General features: G+C 44.7%; 1 protein-coding gene and 2 pseudogenes across 3 annotated transcripts in view; 1 reads left to right on the plus strand and 2 right to left on the minus strand.

Moving 5' to 3' along the window:
* Window positions 1-18,869, plus strand: part of Tbc1d20 (TBC1 domain family member 20) — a 22,518-nt gene extending 3,649 nt beyond the window's left edge. For 2 of the 3 annotated variants that reach the window (XM_004840628.3, XM_021254933.1), the window contains exons 2-8: window positions 4,314-4,499; window positions 6,394-6,474; window positions 13,777-13,963; window positions 14,132-14,233; window positions 15,240-15,381; window positions 16,406-16,593; window positions 16,808-18,869. In XM_004840628.3, coding sequence (XP_004840685.1) covers window positions 4,314-4,499; window positions 6,394-6,474; window positions 13,777-13,963; window positions 14,132-14,233; window positions 15,240-15,381; window positions 16,406-16,593; window positions 16,808-17,063 — 1,142 coding nt within the window. In that variant the 3' untranslated portion in view covers window positions 17,064-18,869. The remainder of the gene's footprint in view (window positions 1-4,313; window positions 4,500-6,393; window positions 6,475-13,776; window positions 13,964-14,131; window positions 14,234-15,239; window positions 15,382-16,405; window positions 16,594-16,807) is intronic. The other variant, XM_004840629.3, reaches the window with a different exon arrangement.
* On the minus strand, window positions 2,821-11,478 carry LOC101723184 (nibrin pseudogene; annotated as a pseudogene).
* LOC101723538 (activator of basal transcription 1 pseudogene) lies at window positions 11,481-13,777 on the minus strand (annotated as a pseudogene).
* Window positions 18,870-20,015: the final 1,146 nt, after the last annotated feature.

The following is a 20,015-nucleotide window of genomic DNA, read 5'->3' on the forward strand; positions in this document are numbered from 1 at the left end:
TGAAAAAAGAATTGGAGCTGTAGTTTGGGTTCAGAGTTGGTTAACATTCTACCAGATTATTTGCCCAAAACCACATCAAGTCTAACTGATTGCAGGCAGTGTTCTTCTCCCCAAGATACAAGCAACACCTTCCTCCTCTCCTTCAGTTTGCTGAATAGGTACTTGGAAAGAGGATGGAATAAATCTAAACAAATTGAGGAAAATTTCCCATACTCTGAACATTTGGGTCAACAAAATTTCTCAATGTCAGTGTTCCTAAAGCAGTATTCAGTGTTACCAGTTCAGCACTGTTGTCTTTTTTGTTGTTGTTGTTATCATTTGTTTGTTTGTTTGTTTGAGAGTCTTGCTATGTAGTGCAGGCTGGCCTCGAACTCGCAATGATTCTCCTACCTCAGCCTCCCAAGTGCTGGGATTATAGGCATGAGCTACCATGCCCAACTTAAGTGCTGTTAATTTGTGGTGTGGGAAGTGCAAGAAAACTCAAGTTTAAAAAAATGTAATTATGTTAGATTTTTCCTTTTTGTTGGAAATTAATTGAATTCCTGCCCATATTCTGTCTCATATATTTGTCATATAAAAAGGTGTGTCGGGCAGGGGGTGCAGTTCAGTAGTAGGGTGCTTGCCTAGCATGTGCCAAGCCTGGCTTCCATCCCTAGCTCCAGGAAGACAAAAAAAAGTCTTGTCATCTTCCTGGGTGTTTGTGGACCCTCCCTGAAAACATTCAGCCTGGTCTTCCAAAAGATGATGGCCTTGCAGGATGAAACCCAGACTCCTGGTGAGCCTGGTGGGGCATGCCTATGATCCCAACACTTGGAAAGCTGAGGTGAGAGGATCATCAGTTTGAGGCCACCCTGGGCCACCCATTGAGACACCCCCCCCCAAAAAAAGAAACCCAGACTCTTTGGCACAGTGAATCTGCCTGGACTTTTACTAGCCTCACTTGCTGCAGTCTAATGCTTCTGTTGTCTTCCCTGCACTTGACACTACCACCCCACAGAACTTGTGTTCTGTTTCCTGGGTGGACATGGTGCTATTATTAACATGACAGGGGCCTTGCACATGCTCCTTCCTCTGCCAGGAATGTTTTCCCTTTGACCTACTCTGCCATGTGGCAGAGTTTCCAAGAAGGTACCAGTTATCTTCTTGACTAAGCCTTTCCTCATTGTGTTGAAAGTGGGCATTCATTCTTTCCTGTGGATTTCCATGATGTTTCAAGATTCTGTTGCATGCACTGAAACAGTTGTGTCCCTCTCTGCTGTGAGCTTCTCAAGAGCTGTGAGGAAGCCATACCCATCTTTTTATCCCAGTACAGTGCTCAATATAGGTAGGCATTCATTAACTGATGGTCTGTTGGGTGGGTGGACAGATGGGGAGGTGGGTAGATAAGTGGATGGAAGGATGTCCTGAGCCAAGAGCTTTATGCACTTCATAAACAACTAGTTACGTGCTCTGCTGACAGGGAATTAGGGGCTTGGTTTTTCATGATTTCTAGAGTAGTCATTTAATTTAGCTTCCAAACTGACCTATTTTTGAGCATGCAGGGAATATAGTAGTTATATCAGGACTATAGGTATAAACCAGGAAGATTTCAGACAAATGGTCACCGTCCTAGGTTACAGAGAAGCCATCAACAGTTTAGCCAGCAGAACAGGTTTACTTGGGCAGAAAGTGACATTCTTTTCCTGTCTGACCTGCAGCTGTGTGTGACTCCAGACCTCAGTTTTATGGTTTATATGTCACAGTTCTCATAGGTAGGCCACTAGGGCCTTTAGTGCCAGCTCTCATTTGTGTTAATAGTGTGCAGCTTTGTCATAGAAATAGTTTGTAAGCTGCTGTTGTGTCAGAATAGGACACTGTTGGGAGAAGCTGCTGTGTCTAGAGAAGTCCTGTGTCTAGAGTTTGTTTGCTGTCAAAATAAAGGGCCTGCTCCCTGCTTCCAAGCCTTCTGTTCTGTATCCCGGTGAGTTCTGCCCTTTTTAAGATGTACTTTTTTTTTTTAGTAAGGTGTACTTTTAAGGTGTCTGACCTGCCAGTCTCTTTGAGCTCTTCACCTTTATTGTCACCACATACCTTTATATGACAATCATAATACACTGTCTTGTGATATTTCATGTTGTCTTGTTTAACTTTTCTTCTGTTTTTGGTTTATCTTCTCTATGGTAAAGGCAACAGAAAGGCTGAATACAGGCATCATTCATTTAACTTTAGCAAGCCATTGCTAAAAGTAGACATTGTATATAAAACTCTGAAAACCTGTGGGCCCTTATTTTATTTTTATTTTATTTTATTTTATTTCACTTCATTTCATTTACTGGGAATTGAACCCAGGGCCCTATGAATGCTAGGCTAGCACTAAGCTAAAACCCAAGGCCCCCCCTTTTTGAGACAGGGTCTCACTAAACTACCCAGACTCACCCCAAACTCATGATCATCTTTAGCATCCCAGGTAGCTGCGATTACAGCCATGTGCCAGAGCCCATTATTTTAAATAGAAGAATTATATGATATCAACCACATTTCCTTAAAAAGTAATTTAAACTCAGTAAAATATCTGTAAATAACATAAGAATGCAAGATGCTTAAAACATTACTTCCTAATCATTGGTGATTAATATGGTTGTTGAGAAACACCTCCTTTGTGTGCAGTATCATTGCCTCTCTACCAGCCATACTGGAAACTCAAGCAGCCTTTGACACACTGCTTTTGAAAATACTTACATGCGATTCTGATGTGGCCTTTAGCTGGAGATGTTTCCCTGTGGTTTTGTTTAAAATGTATTGTGTTCACCTCCGCAGCACATACACTAAAATGTAGTATCGTTTTTGTTTGTTTTGTTTCATAGTTCTGGTAATCAAACTCAGTACCTCAGCAAGCACTTTATCACTGAACTACATCCCCAGCCTTAGTTCTGAATTTTGAATTGTATTTTTCCTATATAAACAAGGAAAAGTTCTTAGATTGAGATTTATAAACTCTGTGAAGTTTGGATATTAAGAAAGAACAGGAAGGCCCAGGGATTTATCTCAGTGGTTCCACCGCCTGCCTCACAAGCACAGGGTCTCGGAGTTTGATCCCCAGTACCAAAAAAAAAAAGAAAGAAAGAACAGGAAAACATTGGCATTAACTGCTAGATATGCCTAGATTTACTGAACATTTATTGTAATTTTAATTCCTTGCTTATTACTTGCACAGTGTATCTCCATAGTGTTTTTTTTCTTTTCTTTTTTTTTGTTCTTTTATTGGTACATTTTAGGTATACAATTCATTTACATTTATCATTGGGTGTTTGTACCTGTACATGATATATCTTGGTTCTCATTTTTTCCCCATTACCTGTGTGTCCTTCACCCCCTCCACCCTTCTGTATTTACATAGACATCATTTCCTTTTGTTTTTCTTTTCTTAGTTTTTCCTTTCCCTCTTTTCCTTTCCCCTTCCTCTCCCTTCACTCCTTTGTCTTTGGACCTTTTTTCCTATTTCAAATTATCAGTTATTCATTTTAATCATTTTAACCCTCGTTTACACTGTCAGTTCCTCACACTAGAGAAACTATTCAGTATTTACACGTGTGTCCTATTTATTTCACTTAAGAGTATGGCCTCGATATGCATCCATATAGCTATAAATGACTCTAGTTTTTCGTTCTTTATGGCTGAGTAGTACTCCATTTTATTAAAAAACCCACATTTTCTTTATCCAATTTCCAGTTGATGGGCACTTGGGCTGCTTCCAAGCTTTAGCTATTACAAACTGTGCTGCTATGAACATGGGTGCACATATATCTCCATAGTGTTTTACATAATATATGCCAGTTAAATATCTGTAGGTTGATTTTTAAAAATTTGCTATTTCAGAATGAGGGGAACTTCTGTTTGGTCAATATGAACTGTGTACCGTAGTGACTGTCTTGACAGGAAAGTGTCAGTCCAGAGGACCAAAAGGTGATGTGTTCTGCCCAAAGTTATAGAATTAATAAGTTGCAGGGCCAGGGTCTGAACTACCACCTATCTGATGTTAACATATCTTTTTTTTAACTGCCTCTTTTTTTCTTTAAAAGTATAATCTCTGCATATTATTGTTGGTCCAAACCTATAGAAAAACATCATCTTTTTAAAAGTAGGCAACTTGTCTGTGAGAGTCAGCACACTGGGCCAATTAATCCTGCCTCTCCCAGCAGATGATCTAGAAGCTATATGTGTAAGAGAAGTTACCTACCTTACTTCAAACCAAATAAGGAGATGAAGCCCTAAGCAAAAAATTACACGTGCTGAATGTGTGCCTGATGCTCCCTGCACACTATGTTTTTTTGCAGACTTCAACACCAAAAGGAAAAAGAAAGTGGCAGAGATCTACCAGGCTCTGAACAGTGATCCCACTGATGTGGCTGCCCTTAGACGCATGGCTATCAGTGAAGGAGGACTCCTGACCGATGAGATCAGACAAAAAGTGTGGCCCAAGCTCCTCAATGTCAACACCAGTGATCCATCACCTGCACCAGGTACTGGGCATGGGGCCCCAGAGGGGAGCTTGTCTAGGAGTCAGGGAGAAAGGGATTCTAGGATGCTTGATTTTGTGCTCATTTTGAACCAAAAATAGATGAACATTAAAATGCTAGAGCTCACTCTGAAAATAAGGCCTGATAACTGATAAGTAGATTTTTTTAATACAGCAAAACATTTATTGGTACATTTTAGGGATACATAAGTGATAACACTCATCGTAGGGAATTTGTACCTGTACATGGTTCATCCTGCCTCTTTTTTTCCATTCCTCCCCTCCCCCCAAATCCCCTCTTCTTCCTGTGTACAAAAGCATTGTTTCCCATTTTTTCTTTCCATTTTCTTTTTTTTTTCTTATCACTTCCTTTCTCTCTCCCTCCTCCCCTGGTCCCCTTCCCATCTGAACATTTTCTTCCCTTTTCCCAACATCTGTTAAATACATTTTAGTCCTAATAAGTAACATATGTAAAGCCAGGCTTTGAGATGACATTCTTCTCTCAGATCCCACACTTCCCAGGTCTCCTGATAAGATGAAATCTGTGTGTAAGGAAGAATTGTACAGGCTTCTTTCAGAGCTGTCAACTGGGGTTGTGAGGGAAATGGACACTTCTTTCATAGTCCTTGATTTGGGTTGAGCGAAGTGTACACCTGCACATAGCGAAAGACAGCCTCCTTACTTTTACATTGTATTGGGCTTATGCCCTGACCACAAGCTCTGTCTCCTATCGGTGGCATTTTAATTTTACAATTTCAGGACCAAGAGGTATTAAAATTTGTGTGTGTGTGTGTGTGTGTGTGTGTGTGTGCATGCGTGTGTGCGTGTGTGTGTGCGTGTGGTACTCGGGATTGAAAAACAAGGGTGCTCTGCCACTGAGCTACATCCCAGCTCTTTTTTTTCCTTCTCTTTTTTTCAGGCAAGGTGTTATGGCTTGTGTCTAGATGTCCCCCGAAAGCCTCGTGCAGTCATAGGTGGGGCTTTTTCAGAGGTGACTGGATCTAGAGTGTGTGGTGCTAGAATTGATTCATGGTGCAGCACTAGGATCAAGGGCACTAGGATTAAAGGTGTGAGTGCTACCTGCCCTAAGTAGCGTGGGTAAGATATAAGGGATAGAAGGAGCTATGGTCGTCCCTTGCTTGCTTTGCTGCCTTCTGCCCGCCATGAACTATCTGTCTTCTGTGATGCCTGTGTGCCATACCACCCTGCCTTGAAGCTAGCTGATTATGGACTGAAACCTCTACAAACTGAGAGCTAAAATAAACTTTTCCTCCTTTAACTTTGGGTGTTGAGTATTTTGTCTCAGCAGCAAGAAAAATGACTAAGTCACAGGGTTTCGCTAAGTTGCCAAGGTGAGACTCAAACTTGTGATCCTCCTGCTTCAGTACTAGGATTACAGGAGTGTGCCACAATGCCTGGCTAGATTTTTCTTTATCTCACTTTATTCCTGTTGAACAGCTCAGGGCTCACACAGTGTTACAGAAGTTAGAGTTGTACCAAGGGTCTTTGGTTACCAGGGCCATGATTTTATGCAGTCATCATGGAACCTGAGAAGTACATAGGGAAGGGAATATCCTCACTTACAGATGTGGGCAGGTCCCTAGTGATACACAGGGCAGCCCCCACAGGCCCAGGCCTCCTTTCCTCTCTGTTGATCTCTACCCACTGTACTGCCACCTGGACAGCCTGTGTCCCTCTTCTGACTATCTCCATGACTTGCATGGAATAGCATGTGTTTTGAACTAAAATAGGGATTCCTTCCCAATTGTATCTTGAGTGATAGCCTCTTCAAGAATAAACTAGTATGTGTCCCCCAGGCCTTCAATATCCTAGAATGTTTTGCTTCTACATGGGCTTGCAGACATTCTTGCCAAAACATGTTCCTCTTCCTCCAATAGGAAAGGACCTACGGCAGGTGAGCAAGGACTACCAACAAGTGCTGCTGGATGTCAGGCGGTCCCTACGGCGCTTCCCCCCTGGTGAGAAGCTCTCCACCCTTGCCACAATTGGAATGAGCCTTTCTGTCCCCTTGCACTTGCCTTCTTGTGTGGGTGCTTCCCAGTCCCAAGGAGTTTCCATCCCAGCACCCAGAGTGACCTAAGGCACAGGACCCTGCTCCTCAGGCACATTTAGTGCTCTGTCTGCTGAGTGATTGTTTTGTTGACTAGTCACTGTCAGACCTCCACTCTGAAACCCAGAGCCTAAAATAATTTCTCTTGGTGGTAAACAGGAGAGCCCTTCATACACATGGTTAGAGCCATGTCTAGCTTCAGAGAGCAGGTTAGCTTGGAATTGGGCACTAACAAGAACTATTAGTGTCTTCATTTAATTAGATTTATAAATAGTGCTATCTTACATATACGTATTTTGGGTTACCTTCCCTGGAAGGGAGGCTGTTTCCTGCATCTTTACGGAGTCTATTCCTAAAATTACCTCCTCCCCAGGAAGGAGAAGAATGTTGTTTCCTTTGGCACATTGAAGGCCAATGGGAAGCAGACCTCATGTTTATGATCTGTTTTGCTTCCTCTGGCACTTCCACCTAAGGTCTGTGAAGAGGAGAATCGCTAAGGGAACAAGAGCCTCTAACCCTATGACTTCACTCATCTGAAACCAAGCACTGGCTTGGATTTGTCTGTTACAGACCTTCTTTCCTGTTTGTATCCTTGCTCCCTGGAAAGGCACTTGTGACTCCCCTGTAGCCAGTAGCCTTCCAACTTCACTTATAATTTTTAAAAAATTTTTTTGAAATAGGGTCTTACTATGCTGTATAGTCCTTGAACTTGCTATGTTGCCTAGGCTGGCCTCTAACTCAGAATCCTCCTACCTTAGCCTTCTAAGCGCTGGAATTATAGATGTGCACCACCGCTTCTGGTTCCACTTTGGTTTGGGTAAGACATGTGTCCATAGCCGAGTCACCTTTCTAGTCCTGCTCTTTTGGATAAGACCACACAGGATACATACCTCCCCCCTTTCCCCTAGGTAACCTGTTTTATCTCTGAACCCTTTATTCCAATTCCATTTGTGTTGCATCAGTCAGTCTGGGATATTCTTCTTACAAGCTGAACTCTCCTTGTGGTTTCATATTCTTTTTCCATTCGTGTTCTTCTGCTTCCCTGACCACTCTACATTGGAACTTCAAATAGGGTTTAATTTTTACTCCCATTACTTTTACTACTTTACCTACCTGTAGTTCTTGGTTTACTTCATTTTACCTTCTCTAATACACATTGTTGGAGAAAGGTGAGGTAAATATGGGCAAGAGAGGCCCTGCTTTAACCCTAAGCCCTTGTCAGTGAAATCTAGGCCCTTACTTCAACTTTGTTCTCTGTAACTGTGAAAGCTCAGCTTACAGTGTGGGAAAACTGGGCTCTATGCCATTCTAAAGCAGTGCACCAGGCGAGGTTTGACCTTTTTTTTTCCCCTTCTCTTTAACTGTAATACTTTAGTCATTTTAATTTACAACTCAAACTCAGGGGATTCAGAATTAACACCCTTGCCCATGAGCTTCTTAGCAACTGCAGAGAGCTTCAGCCTTGTGTTCCACCTGTTCTGCTGTGCCACACCACAGGAGCCTTCCGAGCAGGCTGCCCTCCGATCTTACTCAGAGTCTCTGGCTTACATTGTCAGTGAGGAAGACCAAGTCCTCAGAGGTTGTGGCATGCACAGCTGTCAGCATGTGACTCCGAGGACACTGCTTTTTATGTGGCTTTTTGAGTTGGCTTAGGCAGAACTCTTCTGAGCAATAAAGACCACATGCTTCCCACTGAACTTTTTTTTCCAGTTTGCATACTAGCCAAAATAGGATTTTCTGAGAATATTTCAACAGGGGAACTGGAACAAAGATCGTGATAGCTTTCCGGCCACTAGCTTCAATTTCCTTGACTGCTGCAGTGTTTAGCTCCCTTGAGCTGAGCCTTGAGGTCCAAGTTCTTTTCCAGCTGCAGAAGTACCCAGGAGAGGCAGGACTCAAACATGACAGCCGTGTGCCATTGTTCATGGGCTTGGTACTCAGGCTGAGCACAGCCTTTGCCTTGTTGAGTGTCAGCTTAGGAAGAGCAGGTTCAAGTTCTCACAATGAAAAGCAGAGGAGCCATGCTGACCGGGCTGGACTGGGCCATCTTCCAGCTGCACCTATGAGTTGAGGAGATCAGTGCTTCCAGGACTATTTGGTTTGGTTTAGAGGGGAATATGTAGTTTTTTTATTTTAAAATTATAATTTTATTCCAAAAAGTTGCAAAAATAGGGCCAGGGATATAGCTCAGTGGCACCACACCTACCTGGCAAGTGCAAGGTCCTGAGTTCAATTCCTGGTACAGGAAAAAAATATTGCAGAAATAGGAAAAAGAATTCCCCAGATACCTTTTACCTAAATTTCCTTCACATGTGGTTTTTTTGGGTTTTTTTAGAGTTTTGTGCATTTTATTTAAAAAATTTGGGCCACAAAAACTTAAATCTCTTCCATACACTGTATTCATGTATCTCGGCCTGAAGTAAATGCTTGCTGGGAAGCTTGTTTTCATAATTTCCTTTTTTTTGGTTCCAGGGATCGAACTCAGGACCTTGCGCTTGTGAGGCAGGCGACGGCTCCTAATTTCTTTTTAAAGTTCTCAATTATCTTCTCCTTTTCACATTAGGATTTTAGGATTATACCTAAAGAGATCATCAGCAAGAGGCTCTCCTTTTGCCTGTTGCTTTTGTACCTCCATTTCCTGTCTCAACCAATCTTCTAATTCTGCATTCTTTTGAGCATGATGAGCTATTAGATCTGATCCTCCAATGATGTGCAGAAGTTTACCTGCTCCAGGAAAGGTGACCTTTTGGAATTTCGTGAAATTCTTTGGTTGATGACCATGATCACTATTTATCCCACACAGATTTCTGTAAGTGGAGTTATTAACCCCCATTGATCTAAATTCAGTCATTAACAACTTTTTTGGAACCATCTCACTGCTGTCCTGAAGTTCATCATTATTAGATATTTCTTTAGTTGACCACAGTGATTCTTTCTTGAGCTCACATTTCTTCCCAACTTCACTTTCTTGAGGTATTTTGTCACTTTCTGGTATTGTTTTATCATCAAAATTGTTATTTGTTTCTATATCCAATCTTGGCTTTTTTCTAATGTTGACATATTCTTGTTTTTCAACTTTCACTTCAGTTTCTATCTCTGGTCTTGTGTTCTTGAATAACTGCTCCAATAGTTCATCTTCTATGGCCAAATCAATTTCTTTTCTTTTTTTTTGATCTTAGACTTTCTGTAGAAACAGATTTATTGTCAGAGTTTTTCACACTGGATTTTAAATCTTCATCATCTGTAAATAACTTTTCTGATTTTGTGTCCATAGGTTCATTCTGAGATAGATTTTGCTCTTTGTTTTTCCGTAGTGAGGTTATAGCAGGTTGTGTTTGTTCTAAAAGAGAACAAAACATTTCTATTCTTTCTGATTTGGAGAAGACATTTCTTGGTTTTCTTCATCCCTTTCCCTTTTTTTGGGAGATGGCTGAAAGTAGTTTCTAATGGTATTTGTCTGTTGCTGAGAAGCACAATCTCTACTTTTATTTACACTTGGGAATTTAGTAGGTGCAAGCTGATACTTTTGGATATTTGCCCTAACCAGAGTATTTGATGCTATGTTATTATTGGAGCTTGTTTTGGGGACTTCTTTTATAATGGGTATTTCTTGTGAAGATGATCCATATTTTTGTTCCATTTTGGAGATTTTTATTTCTTTTGGCCCTTCACTCAAATACATACATGTATGTCCCTGGTCCGATTCTGTGTCAGCTACATAGGTTGCAGTGTTCTCAGGAGCACTTGACATGAGTTTTTCGCTGACTGACCAGTCTTGTGAAAGGCTTGGCCCTGGAGTCTTTGTCTTTAATCCTGTGCTGGGCTAGCCCTGAGGATCACAGTAATTCTCTGTAGTCATGAGAATAACTGCCAATCCAATTTCTGCTTCAGGAATAGGTCTAAGACCCTGCCTTTGGAGTATATCCATAATTGAGTGAATCCATTTTTTCTGGGAGTCAGGAATTAAGATCTGTGTATTTGTTATTCCTATGTCAACAACACAAGTTCCAGGAGCTGAAAAAAAACTATCTTCTTCATTTTCTTCGGTTATCAACCTAGCTTCTCCACCTCCAAAAACAACTGCTGAACTTAATTTCTTATGCTGTTTGGCATTTAAAAATACAAATGTTTTCCCTTTGAAGATTTGTTTTCTTTCCTTTCGTCCTAACATCAATATTTTTACTTCCAATGGCTGGTTCATCAACAGGTGGGCAAAAATTTCAATTTGTGGAGGCTGTTTCTTGGACTGAACTGCTTTAACAAATTCAGTAAAATATTCTGGCTTTACAATCGGACATTCCCAAATGAGTGCACATATTGTTTTAATGGTAACTTTAACTGATACCATAACAAGGCGAGTACATTCTTCTGTCTAGTTGTTTACTGTAAGTCTTCCAAGTTGGTTTTTTTTGTTTTTGGGGGTTTTTTTGGTGCTAGGGATTGAACTCGGGTCCTTGGGGTTGCACAGCAGGCAGTGAAACCACTGAGCTAAATCCCCAGCCCTTCTCCAAGTTGTAATATAGCTTGACTTAAAGCAGTTTTCCCAGAGACATCTAAACAAGAGGAGCATGAAGCCAAAGGCTCATATTCTACTTTGAATTTACTTTCAAACACTCCAAAGGTAACTCCGTCCTCTGTCTTCAAAGTTCGAGAAGGGCTATTCTGCATTTTTTCCTCATTAACAAAGGTACCATACTTAGAATTATCTTTTGACTATTAAAGTAGGAATTTCACCTGTTTGCAAGTTAGTTACAGAAAAGTTAGCAGTTAACACAGCATGATTTCGACTGATGGACTGATCATTGTCAATTAAAATGGCACAGTTTTTCCTTCCAACAACATACTCAACACCAGTCAAAAGTCTATATGGTTCTCCTGGAGCCAGTCCCGTGACAGGTAGCAGCTTCCACATGGGTCCGGCTTCTCATGACCTCCCCACATGTGTTTTATTAGCTGACTGCTCTCTTTTTTTCCTCCATACAGACATACAATCTTTTTGGAGCCACTTAAAATTGCAAACATGTCGACCCTTGCCAAAAATATTTCAGGATATAGTTCTAAAAATAAGGCCCTTATGTAACTATAGTACAGTTACCAAAATCAGTGACAGCATTGAAAAGTACCATTATCTTTTTTTAAAGCATACAAAAAATGTATTATATTTCCCATCAATGTATTTGAAGAAAGGTTCTCAACTCAGTCCCAACCCATTATCTCCTATATATGTTAATGTTTTCTAAATAAACATGCTGCTGTTGCTGCCCTTACCTGTATCAGTAAACAGGACAAGAATGCTGGGCCATTATCACTCTAGTTGGAAATAAAGTCCACACCTGGGGCTAGGTCGTGGGATTTTTTAGAGGACCCCACTGGGCAAGAGGCAGACAATTGAAAGTCAAACAAATGAAACAGGGATCAGGAACAGTCATAATCACACTAGTGTGAATGAGGTGCCTCAGCCAGGCACTTATAGAAGTTGGGCAAGAGGGACAGGGGAGACCCACAAAACTTCCATATCTCAGTCCTCATCAAAGACTCCTGGTCTGAGAGACAGAAAATGTCTGCCTGGGTAGTCAGTCTCACTCTAGCATAAGGTAGACAGGAAGCAGGGCAAGGCCAGAAGATGGAAGGAGCCTTCCTGCCCCTCAGCAGTCCTTGGCTACTGAAGGTCCCACCATGTTCTCTGATGGTGATGGGGCTCCAAAGATCCTGGCAAGAAACCCTCAGTTGGAGCAGGCCTGATCCTGTGCAGTAGCCAGGCGAACCCATTCAAGCCCTCCTGGCTGAGCTGCTTTCCGGACTCTTAGCTCCTGCTCAGTGGGATGCTGGGCAAAGGTCCAAGGGCTGTCTGGGCAGGTAAGGTCCCCTTTAGCATCAAGGAAACATCCCCACTTCACACTCCGAAGCCAGCCTAGGCTCTTAGGCACTGCCTGTGTACCTGGTGCTCAAAGGCAAGGTGTTCATTGAGGTGGGACCAAGTAAAACAGTGCAAATGCTTGAGGTTTCACAGGTCATAGGGGAAGGGACTGCACCTGCAGGCACCCATGGGCATGTTGTGCAGACTCGCAGCCACACACTTGGCTGTGTGCTTGTCCTGGAACTCCACCCAGCCCTTGGTGTAGCCCTTGCTGTAGTTGGATCCCTTTTTTCCTCCCAAGGCCGCTGCTGCCTTCTTGCATCTCACAAACCTGTCATCAGCCTGAAAGAACACATGTCCACCCTCACCATAGACACTGAAGAGATTGCAAATGTACAGGGGTCAGAAGTGCAGTGGGATGTGACCCAGGTACACAATACCTGGCACTACCCACTTCTTGCTGCTGTGTGCCGCTTCAGGTTCCTCCTGCTCTTCCACCTCTGACTTATTGTCTTTCCCTTCCAGTGGCTCCTGCTGTGTCGCTGCCTCAGATCTCCCGGCCAACATGCTGGCCAATACATGGAGCACTATAAGACATTAAGCAGCCAGTGTGGGTGATATGCACCATGTGCCAAAAGTACCATTATCTGACCCACAGATTTTATTGAGCTTTCACCATTTATCCTAATAATATCCATTATAGAAAAAGGAAATAGACTGGGCGTGGTGATGCACACCTGTGATCCCAGCACTCAGGAGGCTAAGGCGGGAGGATCACTGTGAGTTCAAGGCCAGCCTGAACTACATAGCAAGACCCTGTTTCAAAAACCCAAAATTAAAAAAAAGAAAGAAAAAGGAAATAGAAAGTTATGCATTTCCCATTCCTCTTATCTTTTTAGGCTTTTAAAATCTAGAACAGTTCCTTTGTATACTCTGACAGGCCATTTATTTTGTTATATTTCCCATACTTTGGGTTGGTCTGGTTTTCCTCATAGGGGATTCAGGTTTACGCACTGTTGATAGGAGTTCCACTGCTGTGCTGCAGAGCTCTTGTCAGCATGTCACTTCAGGAGGTGCGTGCTGTCCCAAGTCCTGTGGTCAGTGACGCTAAGTGATAGCTTGGTTAAAGTGGTGTCTCTAGGTTCCCCCTAAGGCTGTCAGGTTGATGGCTTGTGGTTCTTTGCTGTGTGCCAGGAGGTGGTAGCAGTATGTGGATCTGACAGCTGTTATCAACTTGTTCCTAATTTATTTCATTGGACACCTCCAAAAAATCTGTTGTTGACCCTCCTAACCTCTTTGTCACGAGGCCACTGCCTACCATGTTCCAGTGCATCTCTCCCCTCCTCTCCCCAGGCATGCCAGATGAACAGAGGGAAGGGCTCCAGGAAGAGCTCATCGACATCATCCTCCTCATCTTGGAGCGGAACCCTCAGTTGCACTACTACCAGGGCTACCATGACATCGTGGTCACATTTCTGCTGGTGGTAGGCGAGAAGCTGGCAACATCCCTGGTAGAAAAATTATCTACCCACCACCTCAGGTACCTATGTAGAGGAACTAAGAGGATGGGTATCATTCCTCCAGCCCCCTTAGGATAACTCCTTGGCCCATCTTGTAGTCAGTTTCTTCAGTGGTTTGAGCCCACTCTGCCCCCCAGCCTTGATCAAGCATTTGATCTGACCAAGCGTACCAAATTATCTCCCTCCAGGGATTTCATGGATTCCACAATGGACAACACCAAGCACATATTAAACTACCTGATGCCCATCATTGACCAGGTGAATCCAGAACTCCATGACTTCATGCAGAGGTACGTATGCATTTATATTCACATACACACACACACACACACACACACACGCACACACGGCTGTGCCATACTCTCCCTCCTAGCTCATTCCTTCCTCAAGAGTTCTCTCAGTTTCACCATCATCTTTTGCTGATTAGTGCATAGTTCTTCGAAGTTGTCCTTTCCAGTCACTTGTGATCTCTGTAGTTGAGTTCTCTGCAGTCTTGGAACACTTTTTGGGTATTGTGCCCTTGTGGGGTTGCAAAGATGTTACAGCTCATGCCTTGAAGACTTTATATCTGATGGGGAGAGATAGCTAAAATGAGCTTGCCAACGTAGACTTTGAGGCTCTTGCCCAGGAGAAATACAGAGTCCTAAGGGATTGAGAAGAGAAGAGGACAAGGCCATCGAGGACGAGGTCATCAAGGACAAGGACATCTGTGGATGGTTTCCCCAAGTATCAAGGAGAAGTATTTCTTTGCATGTGCCATAGATTTTTTAATTTAGATAATAACTTTCAAGATGGTTTGGGCTCTCATGTTAACTGAAAAATTAATTGTGTTCTACACCTGAGAAAATGTGCCTGTGCCATCACAAGGGTAAGTGTCTCAGAAGGAAAGCCATCCTGGTATACTTCTCCGAGAACAGCTCTTATTCCTACAGTTGACATCTTTTGAGCATTAGGAGATAAGGCAGCTGGGACACTGTTCTGATATTAGTGTCATAGCACATTTCAGAGACTTTTTTGGGGAGTGGGATTTGAGATAGGGTCTTGCTTTGTAGTTCAGGCTGGCCTTGAGCTCACTATGTAGCCCAATCTGGCCTCAAACTCACGGTGATCTTCCTGCCTCATGAGTGCTGGGATTACAGGTGTGCACCACCATGCCTGGCTTAAAGCCTGTATTTTGTGAGAAGATGCTAGTTCCCAAATGCTTCTTTCTCCCCCAGCACTGTGGCCAAAGGCCCAGAGAAGGGGAAGGGATAACTTGCCAAGGATACCTAACATCTGGATTTCTGTTACCCCTAGTGCTGAAGTGGGGACCATCTTTGCCCTCAGCTGGCTCATCACCTGGTTTGGGCATGTCCTGTCTGACTTCAAGCACGTGGTGCGGTTATATGACTTCTTCCTGGCCTGTCACCCGCTGATGCCCATTTACTTTGCAGCTGTGGTAGGTACAGGCTGTGAGCCAGCAGCTAGATTCACCATCACCCTTCCAGCTTGGTCTTTGTCTTGAAGGGGAATCTAGTAGTTACAAAAACATGCAGAAGATGGCACTTCCAAGGTTGGTGTCCCTTGGCACCATCTGTGCAGTGTTAAAGAGGATGTCATGGAAAAAAAAGTTGGAAAATGCTAGTTACAGATTTCTCTTCCTTCCTTCCTCCCCTCCCCTTTTTTTGTTTTGAGACAGTATCTTGCTATGCAGTTCAGGCTGGCTTTAGACTCACTATGTAGCCCAAGCTGGCCTCAAACTCTCAGTGATCCTCCTGCCTCAGCCTCCCGAGTGCTAGGATTACAGGCATGCACCACACACTGCACACAGCTTAAACAGATTTCTTTACTGTGAGTCTCTTGCAAACCTTAAAGTGCCAGTGTACATTATGAATAGCTAGCATTCCTGCTGACACCTCCTGGAACTGCACTACATGGCACACATTGTTAGGGAGTCAGTGGCACAGTGCACGGCACTCACCCTCACCAGATTTAGGAAAGGAGATCAGTGCTAGGCCAGGAAAGTGAGGTGGCTGTGGCAGTAGTGGGGGCTCCAGTTATCAGAAGGCCTGAGTGGCATGGAGGTGGAGACCTGGGAAGGTCTTCACAGGTCCCTTCTGCAGCTCTGGCTTTATGCCCAGCAGTCAGAAGGAAGATATTTAAAGGGAGCAAGATCCCTCTTTCCTGTTTTTGAACTATGCTGTACTGGAGTTCTGAGAATCTCTCAGGAATCTCCCTCTTTTCCTAAAAGAATGTCCTTCCTTTCTTTGAAGATTCTGAGGGACACTTGAGGAGACAAATGTGCCTTTCACATCAGGGCACAAGTCTGCCCATAGCAGGAGAGGCCAGCCTAGTGGGAACAACTCAGAGAGTATGTCCCTTGCTTCTCCCTGGATGGATATGAGTTGGGCTCCCTTCTGTGTCCTCCACAAGAGGCTGAGTCTGGGTGTCTGCTATCTGATGCAAGGTCTTATTTCCCACAGATTGTGTTATACCGTGAGCAGGAAGTCCTGGACTGTGACTGTGACATGGCCTCGGTCCACCACCTGTTGTCCCAGATCCCTCAGGACCTGCCCTATGAGACACTGATCAGCAGGGCAGGGGACCTCTTTGTTCAGTTTCCCCCTTCTGAGCTCACACGAGAGGCAGCTGCCCAGCAACAGGCTGAGAGGTGAGTGGGTCCAAGGTGTGTGAGCCTGGAGCATGAGGGGAGGTTCATGTCTTTTGGACACAGGGCCTGTCCCTGGTTCCTGGGACCTTAGAGTCTGAGTCTTTCTAGAGAAGAATTCTTGAGAGTGGACAGCCCTGCCCTCAGCCTCTTGAGTGGGGCACTTGCTCCAGCTCTTCTTTCTCACACCATGCTACTTCTGCCTCCTTCCCCACAGAACGGCAGCCTCTACCTTCAAAGACTTTGAGCTGGCGTCAGCCCAGCAGAGGCCGGACATGGTGCTTCGGCAGCGGTTTCGGGGACTTCTGCGCCCAGAGGCTCGAACAAAGGATGTCCTGACCAAACCAAGGACCAACCGCTTTGTGAAACTGGCAGTGATGGGGCTGACGGTGGCACTTGGAGCAGCTGCATTGGCAGTGGTGAAGAGTGCCCTGGAGTGGGCCCCGAAGTTCCAGCTGCAGCTGTTCCCCTGAATTCACCCACAGGGGCCACTTCTGCTCACAGTCAGTCCTTGCCCTTCCATGGAAGGACTGAGAGGGAGGAATTTCCTTGATTAAAAGGTTTTCATCTAAGGGTGTTCTGTCTCTGACACCCTTTCCTGCCTGTGTTGGCCTTGGCTTGGGGGCAGTAGCAGAGCTGGCTGACACTGCAGGGCCCAGGGCCTGGGCACAGCACTCGGCACACTGGAGCTCCGCTCTGTCACCTCCCTGCCTATTGTAGGATGTGGGTTCTTTAGCTCCCAGCTGTTTGAGGGCGTCTGGGCCTAGGCTTCTCCCTTCTCTGGGGTGCCCACAGGAAGGAAGGGGCCACTGCTAAAGAAGTCGGGCCTCAGAATGAAACTGAGAGGGCAGAGGATTCCAGCCTGGGACCCGAATGGGTCTTCTCAGTGGCATCTCTATTAGCTGGTCAGAAATCAGACATGAACTAGATTACTGGATAAATCCTATCTAGCTTCACCCTAGAAATCAGGTGGGCATTTCCAGTACAGCAGAAAGGAGTATTTCTGGACTGGTTTCTCTGCCTTCCGTGCCCCACCCCCATTCTCTTGTACAAGAGATAGTATTTGTAGAAGACATTTATTAATATTTTTAGAATCATATACACCTAATATGTAAGAATGGTCCTCATCAGGATAAGCAGCTAAGCTCCTGAAGTTTATTTTCTACTCAGCTCTTTTAACATTTCACATTTGCCAGAGTTGCTGTTTATAAACAGCCCCACACTTCCAAAGTGCCCACCTCCTCACTGCCTTTCCTTCCTTCCCATTTACCACAAATCTCCCTTCTCCTCCCAGCTAGGCCCCACTCTGCCTTGTCATTGTCTTGGTTTGATTTGTCTCAACAGCTGGTCTCTCTGCCTCGTTGGAAATGTCAGTGGAAACTTCTGGGCCCCAGAAAGGGACACAGCACAGCCTGAAGATTGTGGCAGGAGCCAGCAACAGCTGGTCTTGCCCCAGGCTTCTCTGAGGACCTGCAGGGCTTGGGAGCAAGGGGAAGTCTCAGGCCTGGGACAGCTTTCCTGTAAGCAAAGCCAGGTTGGTTTTATGTTAACTTTGGCTTGAAAATAGTGCCTTTTGCTGCTTTAAAGAATGGAGTACAGTATAAAGCAGCCACGTACTTTCATCCTTCTGGTCTTTCTGGCACTGTTCTCTCTCGGTGGGCGACTTCTCCAAGTGGACATGCTGGAAGGATTGCACCCCACGCCCCATGTGCCCATGTCAGGGTGGGTGGCCAGTGCTCCACAGAGGTGTCGAGTGTTAAACTAAGCACTTTAAACTCAGACAAGCTCACAGTAGGCAATACCCACAGCAGGAGCCCCACCTGAGGGGAGTGCAACCTAGGTGGATTAACTCAGTGGCAGACTCATCAGGACAACAGAAAATTCTCCCAGGATCCAGAGGTGACAAGGTGGCAGATGTCCCATCTTTTCCCCCAGCAAGTTTGTTCTTGTCTCTACAAAGGATGCAGCTTCTGCTCCTCTGGCCACAAGCACTTGAGTGTGCTTGTAAATCTGAAGGAATCATGGCAGGGGAAGGGAAACTGTGTGTGACCAGGGTCCTAGGGCCACAACTCCTTAGATCCCCAAAGCAAGTGATGTTTGCTTGTGTTGGGGCCCAAAAAGAAAATTCATGTAGCTTTGCTCACACCAGTATTCTCTGCCACTGAAAAGAAAGCATCTATTTACCTTCAGGTGATTTACTTATTCTGTAAAAAATATGTGTAAATATTTTGTACAGAGCCTGATATGAAATAAACAGCCATAAGTGGTTACAAATCGCATCTCTTCTGTCTGTGCCCATCAGTTACTGGGAGTGGACTCAGGCCTTAAAGCTCTGGCCCTGATGCTCCCCATATCCCCCCATGCCCAGGGCCATGCACCAGGAGACCAGGGAGTGACCTGAAGACTGTTCCATGTGCCTGCACATTCCAGCTGCTGTGGGCACTACCACAGCTACCCAACACGAATGTGCAGGACTTGGACTGCCCCAGCTCTGCAGGTTGGCATCTGGTTTTGGAACTCAAATCAGAGCCTGCTCTGAATGCAGTTCCCCCTCCTTGAGGTTTCCCTGCATGGAGCAGCACTGAAGGCTGTGCTTGCCCTGTTTTCCAGCATCCTCATGACAGCTCCGCTGCTGGGCGGTAGGGGTGTGCCACAGTATTGCAGTGCCTGTCCCCTCCACCTACAAGGGGTCCCTGCTGGAGTCAGGAACCATTGTGTCTGGGGTGACATTAATGTTTCCCTGGCCCAGAGGAGAGATGAAAGGCCTGAGGCAGAGCCGCCATAACTTGCTTCCTTGTGTCCCACCATCAGAAGCTACAACTGTGGAGTACACAGGGATCCCAGAGACACCACCCTGCCTCCAGCAGCTCACAGAGGATGCACTAAAGAGCAGTTTGAAGGGCAAATTCAGGGGCAGTTTCATTGGAGTTGACAGTTGACTGTAAAGAATGAGTAGAAGTTTGATAACTGGAGAACTGAAAGGCATGTGTGGTGTAGAAGAAATCTTGGTCTCAGGTTCCTGACACACTTGGTCCAAGTGTTCCTAAAACACTTGAAAAAAACGAGAAGCTAACAGAAGTGTCTTCTATTTTTTTTTTTTTTTGGTACTGGGGATTGAACTTGGGTCTTTGCGCCTGCAACAGGCGGCAGGTGGCGGAACCACTAAGCTAAATCCCCAGCCCTGTGTCTTATTTTTAATGATCTCTTTTTATCCCACCTACATACAAATGAGGTGACTTGCTGTGGGACCCCCTAGGTAGCCTCAGGATGGGACTAACTGGTCACCAGAAGACCAACTGATGAGGTTGTCCCCTAGGGTGGAAGCCCTGGAGATGGAGCTGTGTGAAAACGTGAATGAGATCCCATGAGCTGCTAGTGAGGCCTTGTTGCCTCTTCCATTGGGCTGTTCCTGCTCTTAGCCCACA

This window comes from Heterocephalus glaber, unplaced genomic scaffold, assembly GCF_053883595.1.
Source record: "Heterocephalus glaber isolate CG9 unplaced genomic scaffold, H.glaber_assembly_v1.0 deba00001532, whole genome shotgun sequence".
In the NCBI taxonomy this organism is placed as follows: domain Eukaryota; kingdom Metazoa; phylum Chordata; class Mammalia; order Rodentia; family Bathyergidae; genus Heterocephalus; species Heterocephalus glaber.